General features: G+C 46.8%; 1 protein-coding gene across 2 annotated transcripts in view; it reads left to right on the top strand.

Annotated features, from left to right (window-relative positions):
• The window catches only part of LOC138959592 (uncharacterized), a 236,235-nt gene that overhangs the window by 144,233 nt on the left and 69,675 nt on the right, over nucleotides 1-22,327 (top strand). For both annotated transcript variants that reach the window (XM_070331139.1, XM_070331138.1), the window contains exons 91-106: nucleotides 378-515; nucleotides 854-1,009; nucleotides 1,739-1,987; nucleotides 10,363-10,515; nucleotides 11,004-11,198; nucleotides 11,945-12,447; nucleotides 13,593-13,941; nucleotides 14,409-14,567; nucleotides 14,916-15,147; nucleotides 15,660-15,859; nucleotides 16,372-16,542; nucleotides 17,255-17,380; nucleotides 18,021-18,221; nucleotides 18,620-18,877; nucleotides 19,594-19,806; nucleotides 20,206-20,346. In XM_070331139.1, coding sequence (XP_070187240.1) covers nucleotides 378-515; nucleotides 854-1,009; nucleotides 1,739-1,987; nucleotides 10,363-10,515; nucleotides 11,004-11,198; nucleotides 11,945-12,447; nucleotides 13,593-13,941; nucleotides 14,409-14,567; nucleotides 14,916-15,147; nucleotides 15,660-15,859; nucleotides 16,372-16,542; nucleotides 17,255-17,380; nucleotides 18,021-18,221; nucleotides 18,620-18,877; nucleotides 19,594-19,806; nucleotides 20,206-20,346 — 3,444 coding nt within the window. The remainder of the gene's footprint in view (nucleotides 1-377; nucleotides 516-853; nucleotides 1,010-1,738; nucleotides 1,988-10,362; nucleotides 10,516-11,003; nucleotides 11,199-11,944; nucleotides 12,448-13,592; nucleotides 13,942-14,408; nucleotides 14,568-14,915; nucleotides 15,148-15,659; nucleotides 15,860-16,371; nucleotides 16,543-17,254; nucleotides 17,381-18,020; nucleotides 18,222-18,619; nucleotides 18,878-19,593; nucleotides 19,807-20,205; nucleotides 20,347-22,327) is intronic.

The following is a 22,327-nucleotide window of genomic DNA, read 5'->3' as shown; positions in this document are numbered from 1 at the left end:
ACAGAATTTGATGGCAAACTTGGAGCTCAGATGACACCAGATTGCACCATCTGGGTTCTTTGGAGAAAAATTTGTCCGGGGGAGCATGCCCCCGGACCCCCCTAGTAAGACTAGGCGCTTCGCGCCGTCGACTTGACGCTTCGCGTCTTCAGTTATAAATTTTCCGCCTTTTTTACAATTTTCAATTCCCATGCCTGCATTTGGCATCCCAAATGCTCGATAAATTTACCTGATACTATTATCTCTATCACAACAGATACCTACAAATGACTAGATTTTGTTTGCTTATCCCCATGCCATGTCTGTTCTTGAACATTTTCTAATCTACAATGATATACCATGATGATTCACAAAACCTGTGTATATGTGTTGTCCAGGCTTGACCAACTCCCTGGACTGCACAGACTGTGTTGGGGGCATGGCGTGCGACCAGAGCGGACTGACCTACCCCCTGCGTCCCTGTGCTCCTGGCTACTACTGCCGCAGTGGTGCCATGACAACCACACCCACACAAGGTCAGAAAACTTGCACCGGTTTGCTTTTGGAGGCTAACACATTTGCGGTAATAGTAGGGATACGTTAAAAGCATGTGAAAAGATACAGTGGTGCCCGTCTCAGAGGACACCCCAGCATGGAAGCCACGAAAAAAAAAGAAAAAAAAAGGTTTTTTTATAGCTTTTAAAGAATGGTTAATTTCTGATTCACAGTATCATCAGATTTGTATTGACTCCAACTGTTAAACCAAAGAATGTTAAGCCAGTCAAATCTGTGCCAAATGAAGCAGTACTTTTGCATTCATCTGCTCCAACAAAATCCTTTCTGTTCACACTGACTCTTACTTTTCAATTATCAGGAACAAATGCTGATGAGTGCCCTGCTGGGTCCTACTGCCCCGAGACGACATCCGAGCCATTCCCATGCCTCCAGGGCACGTACAGTGCCAGTTACGGTCTGACCCAAGTGGGGGAGTGCCTCAACTGCACTGCTGGCTACTACTGCAACAACACAGGTGAGCTGGGTCGTCATTGTTTTTCTCTCAACTTCTTCCTACCTTTCTTCCTTCCTTGCTTTCTGGTTGTGTGGCCTGTTAGGGTGATAGGGTGATTGAATGAGTAGATAAGTCTTGTTATTATTTCATTCAGAATCCATTCTGAAAAGCCTGACATTAATTGGGCAAAGCCAATTTTGCAAAGTCCACTTCACGAAGCCAGATGCACAAAGTTTTGGCACTGAATGTTTGATTAAAAAAAACGTGCAAAGGCTTCGCAAGGTCACTCAATTAAGGAAGGCCTTACCCTGTACGTCATTCAACATTGTACACCTGCAGGATCCCAGGTGTGCTCAAAGTTCAAGTTTACACTTTGAATGGCTTTCACACTCCAATAATGATTATACATGTAGATATAAATGAACCTCATTTATTCTGGCTGAAGATACTGTAACTTAAAGAGATGACCCAATATTAATAAGAATAGGAGGTAAAAACTGCCATCTAAATGGAAATATTTCAAAGAAAAAAACCGACAGTCTTTGTTTGATGACCCAATATGGATCAGCATAAGAGATACAAATTCCTATCGAAATGGGACCATTTCGAAAAGGAGAAAAAAATGACAGTGAGTCATTTTCTGATGACCCAGCAGTGATCAGCATAAGAGGTAAAAATTGCCAGGTAAATGGGACCATTTCAAAAAGAAGAAAGAGACAGCGAGTGATTGTGGTTTTCTTGGCCTTTTAGGTTTGACGGCCGTGGTGGGACAGTGCCAGGCTGGCTACTACTGTCCTGAGGGATCAGTTCAAGACGTGGAGGTGGTGTGTCCCGATGGATACTACTGTCCCACTGGGTCCCCTGCACCCACTGACTGTCCCAATGGCACCTACTCCAACCAGACCGGGCTTGGTGCATCATCACAGTGTACACCCTGCCTTGAAGGCTACTACTGCAATGGCTTTGGTCTCACCACCGTCTCTGGTCCATGCAAAGCAGGTAGGAAGAAGTAGATTTAGTACTGATTTGTTTTGTAACTAAGCTACTCACAAAAAGTTAAGGATCACTTGCACACAAATTCATAACTTTCCAAATAAGAAAGCCAATGCGTTGGTATTTGGCAAACGTTTAATTCAATGCTTTAGTGATAAGGATACAACATTTCCTTCAATTTAGAGCAATCGTTTGGTCTGTACTTTTTATCAAAGTGTGTACGTATCGAAATTTAATTTCACAAAGTCGTTAAAATCACAAGACATGGCATTCAGATGCTCCCAAAAGTTCAGTAATGCGTGTAACCGCCCTGGCTGTTCTGGCACTCGACGCAGCGAGTCCTCATAGAGTTGACCAGGGTGGTGAAGATCCTCTGTGGAAGCGCCTGCCACTCAGCCTGCAGCATCCGGTAGAGGTGCTGGACATCCCTGGGAGGGGGGTGGTTGCTCCTCACTTTGCGATCCAACTCATCCCAGAGGTTCTCAATCGGGTTGAGATCGGGACTGCATGCTGGCCACTCCATTCTGTTGACTCCAGACTGCTGCAGGAAGTCGTTGACCACCCTTGCCCTGTGGGGGCGAGCGTTGTCATCCTGGTAGACAGCCTGCGGTCCCATCTGCTGCAGTGCAGGCACAGCCAGCGGTCGAAGGATCTCATCCCGGTATCGGAGGCCAGTCAGGTTACCCTGTACATGAAACAAGGGTGTTCTGTGGTGAAGGCTGAAGGCCCCCCAGACCATTACAGAACCTCCACCAAAGGCCACCTTTTCTTGGACAGTGGCGTCAATGTAGCGTTCCCCTTGGCGCCTCCAGACCCTCATTCGGTCGTCGTTGTGGTTCAGGGTGAAGCGTGATTCATCGCTGAACAGGACCTGGGACCATTGCTGACATGCCCACCTCACGTGACGTCTGCAGAAGGCGCGGCGTGCTGCCCTATGGGCTGGAGTTAAGCGTGGCCGCCCAGCTGGGCGACGAGAACGGAGGTTAAACCCTCGAAGGCGATTCCGTACGGTCTGCTGGCTGATGTTGGTGTTAGTAGCCACCCTCAGCTGCCTTCGAATAATGCTGGAAGAGGCTGTTCTTGTTTGCAAGGCTAGTCGTTCAATGAGACGATCTTCACGTGGAGTTGTCTTCTTTGGTCGCCCAGGTCTGCGTCTTTCCTGGACCCTCCCAGTGGCTGTGAAACGTTGAATCAGTCTGACAATGACCGAGATGGACACGTGAAGTCGCCTGGCCACTTCTCGCTTGGGGACACCATCTTGGAACCATGCAACAGCTCGTCCCCTCTCAAACTCGTTCAATTTTCGTCGTGGAGGCATTGTCAGATAATGCCTAATACTGGTGGTATGTCTTTTCAAAAAGCCAAGCAAGTGACAGCATCTCACACATAAACAGCAGTTCTTGCAGGTGCATAATGGTTTTTCCATGTGGCTTGTGCAATGCGTTCGGGCTGAACGGTCCAAAACAAGGTCCTTTTTCGCAAGTTTCCGCTTTTTCTTTTGCTACCAAGCTCAGTAGTAGAGAATCCAGTGCAATTTTCCCACTAACACAACATCGCCCACTTACAGCTGAACAAGAATTCATAACAATTTATTTTGACTGAGAAATAAATAACAGTAGCGAACTGATTTTATTGAGCACCTGTTTTCTCATAGTGATCCTTAACTTTTTGTGAGTAGTGTATTTGTGGTTATAATTACATATTCTTACGCCGAATCACATGATTTGCATTGACCCACTTCGATGCTTAGGTTATGATAAAAGCTACCCCGTCTAGGTATAAGGGGAGCAACCCCAACTAAAAAAGTGACTGCACCAGCATGACTGGCACCCTGGGTTACGTCCCATGTAGCACACTACGTCATCAATGGTGCTGGTCACGTGATACCCCTTCAATCGACTACTATCACTCAAGGGTGACGGTTGTGTTTGCTTTTGCTCTGGCTGGTTTTGTGTCTACGGCACCCACCGGCCTCGGCCCCCGTCTACTTCTTGCTGGCTTGCAGCTGGTGAGATCGTTCATTTTTTCTTGAATGTTTTATTGTTTCTGCTGTGAATTTCGCATGTCCGTTGGACTCTGAAGTTTTCAGCAGTTGTTTGGCTTCCTCACGGTCGCCATTTGCATTAGCACGTTGTCTGGCTTCTGTTGTTTTAGCCGGGTTCGGTCTATTAACGCTGTCGTAGCTTGCTTTGTAGCTGCCGTCGGTAGCTTTTACGTACGTGCTTATCTATTTGCTTGCTTGCTTCTGAAATGTTTGTGTCTGTACGGACTTTATTATTTTCAGACTTGTGGCTTCCTCCTTGGTCGCCATTTTTAGCTAGCATGTTGTTGTTATGTTGATTTTTCGTCGGACGCTTAACTCTTCGTATAGCTAGTTGTTTAGCTGCCTTTGGTAGCTCCTAAACTGGTTTTAGCTGCCCTCTTTGCTGGCTTCTGAAAGGTTGGCGTCCTTTCGGACTTTGCTAGTTTCAGTTGTTTGATTATTTTTCTCTTGGTGCTTACATGGCCGTTAATGAGAATTAGAGGGAGCTAAGGCCGAGGGTTAGGGCTTGGGCCCTGCTAAGCTCTATCCCTCAGCAGCCTCTTATTTTGAAGAACTCCGTTGTTGTTCATGTTGGCACAATTTTAGGCAATTTTTTACGTTGTTCTGTGCCGTTTTTTTTTTTTTTTTTTTTTTTTATGTTACGGACGATTGGCCATCTGGCTCTCTGCCGTCCGTTTTGGCCTCTTAGGCTGTCGTTTTACGTCTGTTTCGGCCCCAGAGTCTAGGGCTCTGGGGTCTGCACTTATCTTTTGCTTATTTCCAGAAATAGATTCCCTCGTTCGCGAGGTTTGCCTCGGCGGACTTCGTCGCCAGCTCTGCCCCCCGCCTGGGGGTTAGGCGACGTTCTCTCCTTCAGACTCTGGGTCTTCTCCGGACCAGGCTGCTGTCCACCGCGATGTTTCTGGACGGTCCCTTGGGGATCTTCTTCTCCTCTTCCTGGCCGGCATTTGTTGCCTTCCGCTTGCGGTAGCGCAACAGTGCATGTCCCTCCGGGGATCCGGCCACTTCAAGGTTGGTGTCTGCAGCAGCCGTTTACGGCAGCTGCACTTCCGGTTTCCGGAATCGGATGTTCTCCTGCTAGTGAGCGACTTGCGTTCACGTCGGGTCAGAACCTCTCCGTACTCCAGCAGTCGGTTCCGACAGCTGGGCTTCCTGCTTTGGCAGGAAGTAGGGGTTCACCGTCTAGTGAGCGACTTGCGTTCACGTCCGGACCGAACCCCGCCTTACACCAGCAGTTGTACGCGACAGCTGGGCTTCCGGCTCCGGCCGGAAGCAGTGGTTCTTCCGCTCGTGCGCAGCCTGCTGTCACGTCCGGTGCGTCCCACATCTTACGTCAGCAGTCGTCCGCGACAGCTGCTTCCGGCTCAGGCCGGAAGTAAAAGGCTCACTGGCTAGTGTTCGGACTACGTTCACGTCCGGTTTGAGCCTTGCCTTACGTCAGCAGTCGTCCGCGGCAGCTGCGCTTCCGGTTCCGGCCGGAAGTGTAGGTTCACCGGTAGTGCACAGGCTGCTGTCACGTCTGGTTCGGGCCTTACCCTACGTCAGCAGTCGTCAGCGTCAGCTGGGCTTCCGGTTCCGGCCGGAAGTGTAGGTTCACTGGTTAGTGCTCAGGTTGCTGTCACTTCTGGTTCGAGCCTTTACCTACTTCAGCAGTCGTCCGCGACAGCGCCGCTTCCGGTTACGGCCGGAAGCGTAGGTTCACTGGTTAGTGTACAGACTGCTGTCACGTCCGGTTTCGAGCCTTGCCCTACGGCAGCAGTCGTACGCGACGGCTGTGCTTCCAGTTCCGGCTGGAAGTATCGGTTCACTGGTTAGTGCACAGGCTACTGGCACGTTCAGTTCGAACCTTGCCTTACGGCGGTGGTCGTACGCGACCTCTGCGCTTCTGGCTGCGGACGGAAGTGTGAGCTCACCGGTTAGTGCACAGGCTGCTGTCACTTCTGGTTCGAGCTTGCCCTACTTCAGCTGTCGTCCGCGACAGCTTTGCGTCTGGTTCCGGCTGGAAGCGTAGGTTCACTGGTTAGTGCACAGACTATGGTCACGTTCGGTTTGAACCTTGCCTTATGTCGGCGTTCGTGCGCGACCTCTGCGCTTCTGGCTCCGGCCGGAAGTGGGGGCTCACTGGATAGTGGACCTGCTATGGTCCCATCTGGTTTGAGTCTGGTTTTTTCGTCAGCAGTGCCCTTTGGGCTTGCAGGCTCCCTGCCTCAGGCGGATTAGCAGCTACCACACACTTCGGTAGTGGGTTCTGCCGTTCTCCTCACTTCCTGTGCCTTTGGTCTTCGACGCCTCTCATCCTCCTCTTAGTCAGGGGTGAAGTTTGGCCGTTGACCTGCAGGAAAGGGGCTTCAGGCTCCGGCCTTCCCAGCTTCGGGACATTAGCGGCTCAGAGGAGGTTGCCTTTGCCCAAGATGTCCCGGAATTTGCTGTCGTCTTTTGCCCCTCTGCGTGCACCTTTGCCGGTCACGCCGGAACTTCTTCTTTGGGGAACGTTTCGAGTCCCCTGCTCTCTGAGCAGACTCTCTTCCCCTCTGAGGAAGTGGGCAGACAGCTTTTGGAACTTGCTTCCATCTCGGAGACACTCCTTTACGGAGTTCTTTGCGCCCTTTACACTCAGTTAAGAGCAGGACGCAGGGGATGCTTTCTCCACCTTTGCTAGGGCGAATTTAGAACGGAGAAGGCCTTCCTCTCTGCACAATGCCCATACGGTCATGTACAGACGGGACTTGTTCCTCGCCCATTCCTAGTTTGTGGGGAATCAATGAGACACCCTTAGTTCTTCACCCTTGGTGGATGGGTCTCTCTTCGGCCTCCTGGCCTCTAAGGCCTCCTGGCCTTCAAGTCCTCCTGGTCTCTGAAGCCTCCTGGTCTCTTAGGCCTCCTGGCCCCCAAGGCCTCCTGGCCTCTCTGGCCTCCAAGGCCTCCTGGCCTCCTAGGCCTCCTGGCCTCTAAGGTCTCCTGGCTTCCAAGGCCTCCTGGCCTCTAAGGCCTCCTGGTCTCTAAGGCCTCCATGGCCTCTTAGGCCTCCTGGCCTCCAAGGCCTCCTGGCCTCTTAGGCCTCCTGGCCTCTAAGGTCTCCTGGCTTCCAAGGCCTCCTGGCCTCTTAGGCCTCCTGGTCTCCAAGGCCTCCATGGCCTCCGGGCCTCTAAGGCCTCCTGGCCTCTAAGGTCTCCTGGCTTCCAAGGCCTCCCTGGCCTCCTGGCCTCCAAGGAGATAAAGATTTGTAGGGACCTTCAGGTCTCTTCTTTTGCTCTTCAAGCTTTGAAGCAGCAAAACGGGCTCTACCTAAGCAGACTCAGCTTTTTCAGGCTAAGTCCTCAGCTCAGGTTTATCCGGAGAGGTTCTTCCTTTCACAGACGTCTTAGTCTGTGTTTTTTGGGAACAACAGCCGGCATTAGGGCATCCGGGTTTTTTAGCCTCGGCTGGTACAACAGCCATTTCTTCCGTTGGTGGTGGTGGTTGTTGTTTGCTCTTTTGGACTCGGTCCTTGTGGGTCTTTCGCCGATTTAGACTCTGTCTTTCTCTAGCGATCGGACTTGTTCTGGTGTTTCGTCCAAACTTAAGGTTTACTTGAGTTGGCCTCGGAAGTTACATTCAGATTTTACTGAGTTTGCATTGGTTTTAGCAATGCATGGTGAGGGGTCATTCTTGTGGCCTATCACTTTTCTCAGCTTTTTGGCTAACCCTCCCCTTTCGGTGGAGGTCTAGTTAATTTCCTGGTTTCTTGGTGCGGGCTTTCAGCCCAGCATCTTTGATGGCAGGTCTACGGGCGTTCCGGCTCTCAGCCTTAGCTCGTGTAATAGTCTCCTGCCTGGCATGGGCGACTACGGTCTCCGTGTCTCTAGAATTTGTGTCTTCCTCTTCTCCCTCATCCTGCCATGAGGCGAGTCGGGTCGACTTCCGGTGGGGTGGGTTGCCTGTTAAGGTCACCCTTCTACCACTTGCATCTATTACGGACTCTTGCCTGTTGTGTTCCGTGTCTGATTCTCGGTTCTGAGGTATCAGACGTGTTTGGTTTTTCAGCCAGACTCAGGAATTTTCTGGGCTCGGTCGGCCGCGGAATTTACTTCGGGCCCTTCTTCTTGAGAACTCTCGTTCAGGGAGTCTTAAGGCTGGTTAGCTTCACAGTTTTCTGTTTTTCCTTTCCAGTCTCGTTTCTGTTTTGGGTTTTTGATTTTCTTTCATTTACCTACAAGCAGACTGCTTTGTGATCACTCTGACTTTAGTCATTTCGGTTAGAGTCACCGGTCACATCAGGCTTTGGCCACCGCGTTCTCCGCTCTGCTGGCGGCTTACACTTTTCGTAGGCCGCTTCTTCCTCTGTTTACCTCCCTCTGTGCTTCTGCATGGACTGGTAGTGGACTTCTGGTGACCGTCTCTTCTGAGTTGTTTCTTTGAGTTTGACTCTGGTTTTTTGTACTCAGACGTCTCTCTCTCTTTCTAGGAAACAGGTCACTCCTCTCTGGAGCTGACCGTTATCTCTCCGGCCTTTCGGGCCTCTCTCCATGCCAAGGTTTTTTCTTGGGCATGATTGTCTTACGGTCCTGGGGAAGGTTGGTGCTTTTCATTTATGATCGGTCAACCTTACGCTTAGTCGTTTCCAGGGTTTTTGGCATTTCCTTCCAATAGTAAGGGGGGGGGGGGGGGGGCAGCTTGTCTGTCCCTCTACTCGGCTCGGGTTATTCAAGACTTGAGCCCCTTTCTGGGCTGTTTTTTATGGTTCAGGAGATGGGAAGAAGTGCTGAGCACAGCTTACGGGCTCTCTGATGCTGTCTTTCGCATTTTTTGCCTGAGCGGCATTGCGACTGTCATTTAGGTTGGTTCTCGGTCCTCGTTCTGTCTTTTGGCAGTGGGCCAGTTCCTGGCAAGGGTTTTAGATGTTTTCTTTCTCACCGGCTCTTTCCCTGATGTTTGGCAGTGGGCCAGTTTTTTGGCGAGGGATTCTCTTCCCCTCCGCCTTGGCGTAGCTATCGGCTATCTTTCCCCTAGGTTCAGCCCGAGCTCTTTTTCCAGGGCCTGGGCCTCCTCCTCGGCCGTTTTACGGTCTGGGAGGTTGGATGATGTCCTGCACACAGCTTACTGGTGCTCGGCTTTTGTCTTTATCAGTTTAATAGGGAGACATTGCTGCCTTGGGCCTCTTCCTTGGCCGTCTTGCGGTCCCACAGAATGAGCGAAGTTTTGAATACAGCTTATTGGCGATCAGACGATGTATTCATCAGCTTTTATCTGAGAGACATTGCTTCGCTCTGTAACGATGGATCAAGGTCCCTGCCTGCCTTGGTGGCAGCGGGCCAGTGCTTTTCCAGAAGTTGATGGTGAGTTTGAACTTTTTTGATCTTACCCACCGCCTGGTTGGAGTTATCTGCAAATCATGTGATTCGGCGTAAGAATATGTAATTATAATCGAAAATTTTTATCTAAATTTTGATTTGATTAATATACTTACCCGAATCACATGAGTAATTCCCTCCCTCCTGCCCCGCTCGATTTTTTCATGTTCTATTAGTCGATTGAAGGGGTATCACGTGACCAGCACCATTGATGACGTAGTGTGCTACATGGGACGTAACCCAGGGTGCCAGTCATGCTGGTGCAGTCACTTTTTTAGTTGGGGTTGCTCCCCTTATACCTAGACGGGGTAGCTTTTATCATAACCTAAGCATCGAAGTGGGTCAATGCAAATCATGTGATTCGGGTAAGTATATTAATCAAATCAAAATTTAGATAAAAATTTTCAATTCTACTTGTTTGATTCAATATGTGATATTGACAGATCAGAGTTTGGCAGAAGATAAATTAACGCAAAGGGTGCTAAGGTCTTGGTAGTGTCTTGCCCTTCATGCGTTGAACTGTTCTCGGACCTAAATTAGAATCATGAAAGAGATTTATGAGGAAAAAAATTGAGGGGATAGGGAGCACTTTCCATATGTTAATCTTATTGATAATAATAATAATAATAACGGGTATTTATATTGCGCCTTATCCGAAGTTCAAAGCGCGTATGCCGTGTGAGATGGAATTTTTTACACAATATATCACGCATTCACATCGGCCAGTAGATCAACAGCCTATAGGCGCTGCATCCACCTTTCACGGCCTATTCCAAGTCACACGGGTATTTTGGTGGACATTTTTATCTACGCCTATACAATTTTGCCAGGAAAGACCCTTTTGTCAATCGTGGGATCTTTAACGTGCATACCCCAATGTAGTGTACACGAAGGGACCTCGGTTTATCGTCTCTGTCCAGCCAACAGAGAGTTGCATTAATAATGCAAGAGTCAGTTAATCAGTGCATTTTATTCATCACTTTACTGACATTTCTATGACTGCACAGGTTACTACTGCCCTACCGGGTCTAGCGTGGAAACGGAAGTGATCTGTCCTGCTGCCAAGTACTGCCCTGGAGGTAGTGTGGCTCCTCAGGACTGTCCAGCTGGATATTACGTTGACTTTGACGGGGCTGATTCCTGTAACATCTGTCCAGAAGGTCAGCTTTTAGTGTGTCCATTTTTGTGTGGATGTGTGATTGTGTGTCTGTGCTTTTGCCTGAGTGTTTAGTCTGTCCTGTGCGCCTGTCCTATTTGTTCAGTCTGTCTGCCCCATCTCTCCTATCTGTCCTGTCTGTCTGTTGAAAGAAGTCAACGTAGAGCAGAGCTCTTGGTTTATTTTAATCTCTCAGAAAGTTCGTTCAGAAAGACAAGAAACAGATGTTGCGCATACCCATTCCTATTTATTTTCTATTTTAAAAAGCAGTATGCCAGAGTAGCAAAAGTGTGTCTGCTACTGACTTGGGCTTGTCTATCCACACACACACAAAATTAACCCTGTTAAAACTGTTATCACTGATTCAGGAGAAATTAAATTGTGATCCTGCAATATTTTTATTTTGCCCCCTTACCCCTTTGTGTTAAAACTTTTATCACTGATGCATAAAAAAGTAAATTATAATCCTGCAATATTTCTTAATCTTTATAGGCTACTACTGCATCCCGCAACTGACTGTTGCTGGTGACGCCTCATCAGCCAAATGGCCGTGTCCTGAAGGCTTCTACTGCCCCAATGGTACTGGTCACAACTGGCGGTCCTGCCCTTCAGGTACCTTCAGTAACACCAAAGGTCTCGGGCAAGCTGACCACTGCATACCATGTGTTGGAGGATCTTTCTGTCAAGGTGAGTGAAGTGTTCAGTGTTGAACCCTTTTGCTGCTAGTAGGATGTTAGCTGACGTCCTGGGTAACGTACTGTAATGGGCAACAAATTGTTCAGTGAACAACAATGAAGAAGAAGAACAACACCAAACAAACAATATGTGCATGCGTGGTGTTTTCATTTAATTATCAAGGGCACATTGTAAGTTGTTAATTCAATTAAATACAGGTAAATTGTTTTATATAAAAATATTTACTGGCAGCCAACAGTTTAATTAAGATAATGTTCAGTTTGGAAACAGCAAATGGAAATATTAATGTGACAGGGAGACTACCGTCGCCCTTCACAGCAGACTCTGCAGAGTTGTTCGCCTTTGAAGTAGGCAACACCTGTGGATTGTAGAGTTCTGTTTGTGATGGGGTCTGGCGGCTTTTGTCTCTCTGTATGTTCATGGATTCCTTTGCGAATGCTTAACAGTTTTTATAGGGCTTAGAAATAAGCTCTAAAATTCTCAATCCTCTTTGATTGGACTTCGCCTCCAAAGGTGATTGTGGTGTTTCGGCACTCGGTTACATTAAGCTAATGAAGCAACTCCTGTGGAGATCTTATAGAGCTTTTGCTTTCTTTTATCTCTCATCTCATCTCATGTAATCAAGAGATCAAATATAACATGCTACTGTAGTCTGAGATACAGAACACGAGCAGAGGCAAAAGATGGCTCAACTCACTGAAAATCTCAAATGCCTTGTGCTGTGTGTTTCTCCTCAGGCTACAACCTGACTTCACCCTCCGGCCTGTGCAACGAGGGCTACTACTGCGTATCAGGTGCAGACAAAGCCAACCCAGTCATGCTGAACGAGACCCAGTGCCCGACCAGCACAGTCCACCCCATCATCGGCCACATCTGCCCCACCGGACACTACTGCCCAACAGGTACAGACTTCCCAGTTGGCTGCCCGCCCGGCTCTTACCAGGATCTGACCAATCAGTGGGGGTGTAAGGGCTGTCCCGAGGGCTACTTCTGTCCAGCCAACACATCAGACTACAGCTTGAACCCTTGCCCGGCTGGTTACTACTGCCCTCTGAACACTACTGACCAGTATGACAACGCCTGCCCTCCGGGAACCTTCAACAACTTGACGCAGCAGAAGGACCTGAGTGCTTGCGTGCCTTGCACTCCCGGTACTTACTGCCTGGGTAATGGAAATGCTGCACCTACCGGCAACTGTTCAGCAGGGTGGTACTGCACCAATGGATCTTCTGAATACCAGGTGACAGTGTGCACAAGCGTATTTGGAATTTCTGTAGTGATACAGTGGAACCCATCATTTAAGACTCCACTATTAAAGACTTCCTCCCTTTTAAGACCCTCTTTTCTCTGATTTTCTGTTCATAAGGCCGAAACAAAAAATAGGTGTGGTTAAGGTAACATAGCCAAAAAAAATAGGGTAGGAAGGTAGGCAATCACTTTATTTTTTTTAAAAACTTTTTTTTCTTAACAGCAGAGCAACCAAGCGTGTAGCACTCACAACCGAAGAAGATGCCGCCATTTTTGTCATGGCAAGCGTCTGTTGGGCCTTTTTAGTAGAAGGAGTTATTTCCCTTGCATCGTCTGTCATCTGCATGATGACTCGAGCGCTTTCGCTTTCATTGCGTTTTCTGCACTCGTTTTCTTGTTTTCAATTTTTTGTTTTTTTGACAAATGTAATAAAAAGTTATAGGGTCGGCCCCTAAAAATAGGGTAGGTCGGGTTACCGTAACCACGCCTATTTTTTTTTTTTAGGGCTAACCTCTCTTAATTTAACCCCATTTTAAAACTCCCTCTCTTTTAAGACCTGATTTTCTCAGAAGTGTTTTAGGTCTTAAAAGTGGGGTTCCGCTGTATTACTTTGCCTCTTTCTTAGCTTGGGGCTGCGCTGAGTGTGTTTAAATCTGCTAGTTACGAGCTAATGGATATTAGGATCTTAGACTGCTTGACAGGAGCTGAAGTTGTGTGTTGCTGAAAAACTGTAATGATATGTCTCAGTATGTGGAAAGGAATTTGGAAGGGTATTGTGCTATCATGGTGAGACCTTGAAGTGATTGAGCGAGTCGGAAAAATAGGAGTCGAGGTTGTTATGGGTTGGTGAACACTTATGGGTAATAGCATGATGTGTATGTTTACTTAGAAAGAAAAAATAATGATGTATTAATCAGTTTTCAGTTCTAATTCTAAGCACAGTTGGTGTTGTAATGTCCTCTGCTAGAACTTAGAGAAACATGCTTGACATTATTCTTTTTCTGCTTTCATGGGCTGAATCTCCCACGTACGCTCGTGTTTTTTGGACAAAAGGGTTGTGTGACTGTTTTTACCCTGCCATTTAGTGAACAATCCGCCGATTTGGGGGAAATATGCTCATTTTTATTTTGTCTACAGCCAACAAGCAACGGAGGGGAGTGCCAGCCAGGCTACTACTGCCCAGAAGGGTCACCAGCCATGGAGGACTGCACACCAGGCCAGTACTGCCAGACCTCAGGCCTGTCCACTCCCACTGGACTCTGCAATGCTGGCTACTACTGCCCTCTGGGTTCCACATCCCCCACCCAAGTTGTCTGCCCCGTCGGACACTTCTGTATCCAGGGTAGCGATATGCCAGACCCCTGCAGGAATGGAACGTACGGACCTGTTACGAACTTGGCTTCGGAAGGAGAGTGCACGGATTGTGACGGCGGTAGCTATTGTAATGGAACAGGACTCAGCAGCATCTCTGGACCTTGCGATGCAGGTGAGGGTGTGGTGAAAGTGAAAGAGTTAGTTTGACAATGTTTGAGTCTGTGTGCAGAGGGATTTGAATGTGGGAAAGTTTGAAACATGCTTATATATTCTTTGAAGAAGAGGCCATTTAAACAGTTTGAGTTAAGGCTGCTCTTAATTGAGCCTTAAGTTGACGTCACCAAGACTATGCAAAGTCTTTTAACGGAAAATTCAGTACCAAAGCTTCAAGCAGCGAGCTTTGGGAAGTAGACTTTGTGAAGTCAACTTCACTCAATTGTTATCAGGCTTAAAGCCTTATAATGCAAAGTGCCGTACGTACCAAACTTTCTCCTTTACTGGTGTGCTGTCTCTTTCTGAAAGCATGTCTTTGTCTATGTCCTTCTGAAGATTGAATAAGTAGATTCAGCAGGAGAAAACATCTGATTTTTTATTTTTATTTTTTGAATTCTGATTTGCTGGTTCTTGCTTGATCTGCAGGTTATTACTGCCCACCTGGCCAGACTGTTCCAAACCCTTACGCTTACCTGTGCTTGGAGGGCCACTACTGTCTTGCCAACACTGCAACACCAATACGCTGTGATCCTGGATTCTACCAGAATGAGCTTGGACAAGACTCTTGCAAGACTTGCCCGGAGGGTATGTTGTAAAACTGTTTTAAAAAAAACCCCACCCAAAATCACCTGATTAGATGTGTATGCACATGTGACTGATTTGCTTGAAGAAAGTAGATTTGTTCTTCTTCAGAACTTCACCCAAGCAAGAAAATGAGGGTGAACCAAGAAAGCTTGAGTAACAATCACCCTGTGCACTAGCAGCGGCTCCAAAATGTTCTTTAGCAGATTTGTTGTGTTCGGAACATACGCCTATGGATATATCATTTTTTTCTGTTGCAAAATCTACTGAGAAATGCATTAACCGATGTCTTTGTCTTCTCTCATATAGATAAATAACTTTACCCTAAAAGGTGGTATTCTCTCTGTGCAGGGTACTATTGTGACAACACCTTGGCACCAGTAGGCAACCTCTCGGGGTATGCCTGTGTGCCCGGGTATTACTGCCCCCTGCAGACCGAGCGCTACAACCAGTACCCGTGTTTGCCTGGCACCTTCAACAACTTCACGCATCGCACCAACGCCTCAGAGTGTCAGTCATGCCTGCCTGGTTTCTACTGCCAGAGTCTGGGACTGGATGAGCCTGAGGGCCTGTGCTACCCAGGGTAGGTTTCTCACCAAAGCAAATGAAGAGACTGCTACTCTGTTATGCTACACTTTCCTTTCATGACATTTTGTGTCTCAGCTTTTGAAGTGCTTATGTGTTTATACAGATGATTACTGTCTTAGTCTCAGATGATTATACTGTCTGTGGTCTATATTTATTAAGAAAGCACTAATAATATATTGACAGTTTCTTTCTCTTTTTGGTATGACTACAATGCAAACATGTTAACTGTGCGGTTTCTTAATCATATTAACGGTTTCTTCCTCCTTACTTTCATTTAAATAAAAAGAAAATACACCAGTAACCAGGTTAGGTAAGTTTATATCTATAATCAATATTTCTTATAATAATCCTTACTTTGATGTATAAGAGTCTACTCCACAGCTGTTAGCATTTTTAAGCTGAATTGACCATTGATGAGCTGTCAGAATTAGACCTTAAAAATGGGTAAAAGACAAAATGTCGTTGCTTTGAGACTTGCATCACTCGAACAACAATTTCTCTTTATAGATACTACTGTCCTGGAGGCAACAGTGCGCCCAACTCCAACACCACCATCTGTCCCATTGGTTCCTACTGCCCTGAAGGCAGTTACATGCCCACAGCCTGCCCTGAGGGTACCATGGCATCAAGCGAAGGCAACAGCAATGCCACTGACTGTGACCCTTGCAAGCCTGGAACTTACTGTCTGCCGGAGAGCTCCAAGAATGGTAGGTTTTGTGTGTGTGTGTGTGTGTTTTGTGTGTGTGTGTTTTCGGTGAGTGGGATGAGTGTGGTGTGATTGCATGGATGTGTGTGGGTGGGGGGTTGAGGGGGGAGGGGTATGCACATTTAAGTTTCAAATTTTACGCATGCCTATTTAGGAAGTACACAGAAAAAGATTGTTGAAAGCACATCCCAACCACGTATCCGGTGCTGTTCTAGGATAGTGTCAGGAAATGGAGCACAAATAAAACATTACATTAATCTTCACACAGATCCAGAAAATTGGTCAGGTAAACCCTTTTTTGGCAGGCTGTTCAATCGCACATATATTGTAGCATAACTTTCTTATTGCGTAAACATCCAGGGATTTGGTCAAATTGTACCCAAAGAGGTTGGTTGGTTGGTTATCCTCTCTTCAGCAGTTTCCAAAAGAGGTCCAAAAGATGTTGCCATATTTCAGGAGTTATACTGCGTTCCTGTATCAATCACTCACATGTTTGCATCTTATGTCTACCAGGTACAGCCCTCACCTGTGCTGCTGGTTACATCTGCATGTCTGGATCCAACGTGCCGAACCCAACTGACGGTATCATTGGCTACATCTGTCCCGCTGGCCACTATTGTCTTGCTGGAGCTGTGGTTGAAACTCTTTGCGATAAGGGAACCTACGCACCTCAGACTGGACTTGGTTAGTGGATTGTTGCTTTAAACATGGGGTGGATGTGGGTATGCCTGAAAGCCAGAATTTCTGCTTTCTAATCAGTGTTCCAGCAGGTAAGGTCTGAAGCAAGAGTTCAGGATCAGCAGCAGTGAAAGTCCAGGCAGAGCTTTTAGACCCCACTTGTGCCTATGTACAACTTTAGTCAGTCAGGGGCTTTATATGTTTTGAGGCCTGAAAAGAACTATTTACTTTATGAGTAATTGATACCGTGTTTGTTAAGGCCTGAAAAGAACCATTTACTTTATGAGTAATTGATACCGTGTTTGTTAAGGCCTGAAAAGAACTATTTACTTTATGAGTAATTGATACCGTGTTTGTTAAGGCCTGAAAAGAACCATTTACTTTATGAGTAATTGATACCGTGTTTGTTAAGGCCTGAAAAGACTTTTTTCAGTTTACTTTCATCAGTGGTAATGAGACCTTCAAATGCCCTGTCTTGATCTGTAACATACTGATGAATGCAGCTTTTTCTAACAGTCTTTGTGTATTTTGAAAGAAAGAATTGCAAGGTGGGATAAAACTAAATGAAAAGAGAGTTGATAGTTGTTTTTTCAAGGTTAGGACACATTTTCTGATCACTTTCTTGCAGTTAGTGATTGTTCTGGAATCTTTGTCGTCTGTCTTCAGCTGTTGTTGTGAAATTAAGACTGATTGTGTGAAAACGCCCATTCTTTTCCAGGCCAGTGCCTAGACTGTCCAGCGGGCACATCCTGCCCCAGCCAAGGAATGAACGATACACTGCCATGCCCTGCTGGATACTACTGCCTCAATGGCACCACTGGAAATGGCGTCCCATGCCCCATTGGTAAACTCATATATTGTCATGTCAGTTCTGTGCAAATGTCTTGCTGTCTTTTATTGATTTGATTTTTTCATTTATCATTTATCACTTCAGGCTAATAACTGAAAGAGTAATGCATTGTTGAATCTTTAATGCTGTATTTTGCTTTCCTGAGAAGTGTCCTGAATTTTTCACTGAATCTGATCATTAAAACCAAACATAATCTGTGTGCTGGTGGTTAATCTGTGTGCTGTTATAAGTAGGTTCTGCTTTCTGATGCAGTTTGCATGAGCTCACTGAGTACATAAAGCATCAGCTTTACATGAAAAAGAAGAGAATAATATGGGCTTTGTTGTTGATGATAACTGTTGTTTTCACTGTGATGATAACTGTTGTTTTACGCCCTCACGTTGAAACCATTGGGGGTATGTTCCTGGGTGTTACCCCTACTTTAAATGAGATACCCAGTTGTATGCGTGGTTAGGTGGTATCAACCACTTGCACTTCTGGCAGAATGACTGAGGTCTTTTACTTGCCACTGTGGTGACACGGGGTGGGACATGGATACCGTCTCTGAGTCTGCACATAAAGTTGACTGGTGTCCGCCCTGGCCTGGATTCCTTCTGACGTTGTTTTTGCAACAATAGTGTGTTTTTGTCCTCAGGTACATACAACCCCCACACAGGCCTTAGCCAGGATCACGAGTGCCTTGGATGTCCTTCAGGCAAGTTCTGTAATGAATCTGGCTTGTCCTCACCCAGCGGCGACTGCCTGGCAGGCTTCCTCTGCATAGAGAATGCCACACACCCTGCTCCGAACGACGGCGTCAACATGCCCTGCCCTGCTGGCCATTACTGCTTGGATGGTAATTCAATTCAATTCAAGTCTATTCAATTCAATACAACTTTATTCTGAATGTGAGACAAACAGAAAATGTTCTAATATGATTCGGTTCAGACAGGATATTACTTGTGAAAAAAAATCCAATATTATTTAGTCAGACTGTGTCTGGATTGTTTCCTTCTCTACTTGTCATTCACAGCTTGAAACAGCTTGATTCTTGTTCCAAAAGTAAAACAGTGGAACCCCTCTTTAAGACCCCCCAATTTAAGACCTCCTCCCTTTTAAGACCTTGCTTTTGCAGACTCTCTGTTCCTATTCTCTGTAAATTTATCCCCATTTTAAGACTCCCTCCCTGATTTTCTCAGAATTTTGGAGGTCTTAAAAGGGGGGTTCCACTGTACCTACTAATAATGTTTGCAGGCACAGTGACAGCAGAGCGTTGCCCTAGGGGAACCATCCGCAATCAGACAGGCGGTGGATCGGAACAGGACTGCTGGCCCTGCGACTCTGGTTACTACTGCGACGTGGAAGCTGGTCTGGCACCGGCCGGAGAGTGCCAGGAGCGCTACTACTGTCCCGACGTGGCTAACATCAGTAGCTCCGCCCCCTCAGCGTACCTGTGTCCACCTGGATTCTACTGTCCAGCCAAGACTGGTGACCCTGTGCCTTGTCCACCAGGTGAGGGCTTAGGAAGAGGAGAAAGGATGTTGGGGGTGGTGGGGCAAGGGGAAGACGAATGTTGTGAAGATGTATTTCAGGTAAAGGGAGTAAAATAGAGGTGTGTTTAACATGTATGCCAAGATTCGAAACAGATAGACTACTGATGTTCCAAATCAAGAATCAAAAAGCAAGAACGGTTGATGTTTTTGAGACCATAAGTCACAGCAACATGCTTTTTTTCTTTTTTTTTCCTGTCGTGTCTCTAATGTGTGTCCACTTTTAAAGGCTGTTAGGTCGAGGTTCTTGTGAAAGTGTTGTTTTGTCGTTAATTAAACGTTCCAATATTTAACCTTGATTTTGTATTTATGTATGCCATGATTTGTGAAATGAATAAGCAGAATAGGTATCCTGAACAACAAGAGGTGATAATTACCAGGAGACACCAAAACATTTGAACCAGATTACTGTAAAAACTTATTCACTAATAAACTGGTGTATTGTCTGAATATTGAAGTTTATGTCGTGTCAGCTATTAAGAAACCAAACAGTTAAGAATAAGGATACATATTAAATTTGTGATTAAGAAAGGGGGTGATTAGGGATGGATGCAGAAAAGTCCAGGAATGAAATGGTGTCTGAAGGGTTGACTGTGACAGGTAATATATTCAGTCAGCTCTTGGATATTTTGTGTGGTCTTTTCCCTTGAGATTCCAAGCCAATTTTTGTGTGTGCAGGTTACTACCAAGATGCCTCAGGTATGACAGGCTGTCTTGAGTGCCCTGAGGGTTCCTACTGCACATCAAACACAAGCGTACCACTGGCGTGCCCAGAATATTCTTACTGTCCCAACGGCACAGCAGACCCCATCCTCTGTAGCAATGGCACCTACACTGACGCTGTCACCACTGGGCTGACCAAGGAAGATGACTGCCCTCACTGTCCTGCTGGTCAGTTTTAATTTTGTGTGCCTGTGCCTGCGTCTGGTTTTGTGTGTGTGGAGAGAGAGAGAGAGAGAGAGAGAGAGAGAGAGAGAGAGAGAGAGAGAGAGTCAGTCTGTGTGTCTGTGTTTGGGTCTCTGTCAGTCTACTGGTCAGTTTTAGTTGTGTGTACCTGCACCTGCATCTGGTTTTTTTTGTGGCGTGAGAGAAAGAGAATGTGTGTGTCAGTGTGTGTGTGTGTGTGTATATATATATATATATATATATGTGTGTGTGTGTGTGTGTGTTTGGGTCTCTGTCAGTCTGCCTGTCCTGTCTAAGCGAGACTGAAAGTCTTCCATTGCAGTTGCCATCGTTTAGTCAATGAAAAAGAAGTGGAAATCAATGATTATTTGTCTTTTTTTGCAGGTAAATATTGTACTGGAGGCAGAATTGCTGGCGACTGTGCAGCTGGGTTCTACTGCGTATCAAAGATGGACATCCCTGATCCAAACAACACTTACGCCCCCAACGGCCAGCTCTGTCCTTACGGCTACTATTGCCCAGCAGGTAATGACTCAGTGTAGTGTGAGAAGAGTCTGAGATGGTGTGGAAATAAAATTTACATTTGGTCCCTGTTCAGCTCAGTAAAAGTTCAGCTTAGTAAAAGCTTTCTGTCAATGGTAAGTCCCCTGAACCAGGTTACTTTGTAATAAAATGCATGTCAAAAACATTTTCAATCTGTTGGCTGTTATATGACTAGCTTACAAACACCAGTTAGTGTAAATACGACTGCTTGTATTATCTGTACATGACTGAGTTACAGAAATTTAATATCATATTCTTACTCCGAATCACATTAGCATTGAGTCACCTGAGATGCTTATCACTGAAAAACGCTTACCCGGCTAAAGAATTTAAAGGGAAGCAACCCCATCACCAAAACGAAAGTGAAAGTAGCTTTGGTAATGGGCCAGTACACCGGGAGTTACCTCCCATACGGGTGTATGCCACGTCACTTCCTCTAGGAACACGTGCCTATTATCATACGTCTTTTTCACCTCGGAGAGGACGGTTCACTTTTTGACGCTCTGTGGCTGACCTTGTGTGTTTGAGTGACACCCGCCGGCCACGTTACCCAGCTTGTCTGCTCGCCTTGCCTACAGTTTGGTGAGCTCGTTCCCGTTTGTTGTTGGTTGTTTGCGCTGTTTCGTTACTGTACGTTGTCCGTTTTTTACGGACTTGTGTGTCAGTGACTTGCGTGTTTCGCCATTTTGTTGTGTGAGTTAGTTAGCTAACTCGTGTGACTTTGCTAGTAGCTCTGCGTGCCCTCTTTCTGTTTGGGCAAGTGTAGCTTTAGTATTTTGTTGACGCGTAAGCGTGTGTGTTTACTGTGTTTTCAGTCGTTTTGACTTACGTTTCAGTAAATCTTTTTACTTTGCCACGTGTTGTTGACGTTTGTGTCAGTGTCTTGCGTGTCGCCATTTTGTTGTGTGAGTTAGTTTTCTAGCTCGTGTGACTTTGTTTGTAGCTCTCCGTGCCTCTGCTTGTGGGGCAAGTTTAGCTATAGTATTTTGTTAACGCATTAGTGCGTGTGTTTACTGAATTTTCCAGTCGTTTAGACTTATGTTTCAGTAAATTTTTTCGCGTTGCCACGTGTTGTTGTCAACATGTCTGATTCAGACAAGCGCCGTGGCAAGTCGGACCCCAAGGGGAAAATTAAGGCTAAGTCTTCCTCTTCCAAAGCAACGTTACTTGTTACAGACCAAGAGCGTAACACTTTGTTGGCTGTACCAATTTCGGCGCCTAGCGCTGTTACTACTTCTGCTTCTTTTGCGGCGCCTAGCGCTACTGTTACTTCTGCACCTGTCTCTACATCGGAGACTTCGTCTTCTTTGTTAGCACCTGGACAAGGTGCGTTGGTTTCCTCTCTGTTAAAGTCACTGGTTCCAGAAATCCGCAGCTTGGTGCAGGCAGAATTTCAGCGTTCCGTCGCCAGCAGTTCGGCGTTTCCGGCATCTGGCAGTGACGTCCGGGCATTGGCTTCCGTGTCTTTGTCCTCCACTTCCGGCTTGGAGCAGCGTCCTCCCTCTTCAGCGTCGGTTGGTAAGCAGAGCTGGTCCGATAGCCCTCGTGAGGCGCCTGGACGTTCTCCTTCGGGGGACAGCTCTTTCGCATCGGGTCACGACCGATACCTTGCTGATCTTTCATTTCCGGCGATAACCTACGAGGCCCCGGACTTGTTCGAACAGCGGCGGCAGTCGGTTTCGACTGCCGCATTTCCGGCACTTGCCGGAAGTGATGATCCGTCCGCTCCGGCACGCTACGGCGGTCGCGGCAGGATGGAGTATTCACTGACTTCCGGTCCTTCCGGATCGCGAAGTCAACCAGTGCAGTCTTCACTTCCGCATTTTGCGGTTCCGTTGACTACACTTCCGGTTTCGGCCGGAAACGCTTCTTCCTCTTCTGGTGGTTCCTTCCGGATACCAGATAGTGGATTACAGCGTGCGCCTTCCGGCTTTCAAGCGCCTAGGCTTGAGCAGGCATCACT

The sequence above is a fragment of the Littorina saxatilis genome, linkage group LG2 (genome assembly GCF_037325665.1).
Source record: "Littorina saxatilis isolate snail1 linkage group LG2, US_GU_Lsax_2.0, whole genome shotgun sequence".
Classification (NCBI taxonomy): domain Eukaryota; kingdom Metazoa; phylum Mollusca; class Gastropoda; order Littorinimorpha; family Littorinidae; genus Littorina; species Littorina saxatilis.
This window is presented reverse-complemented; position numbering and strand designations above follow the sequence as displayed.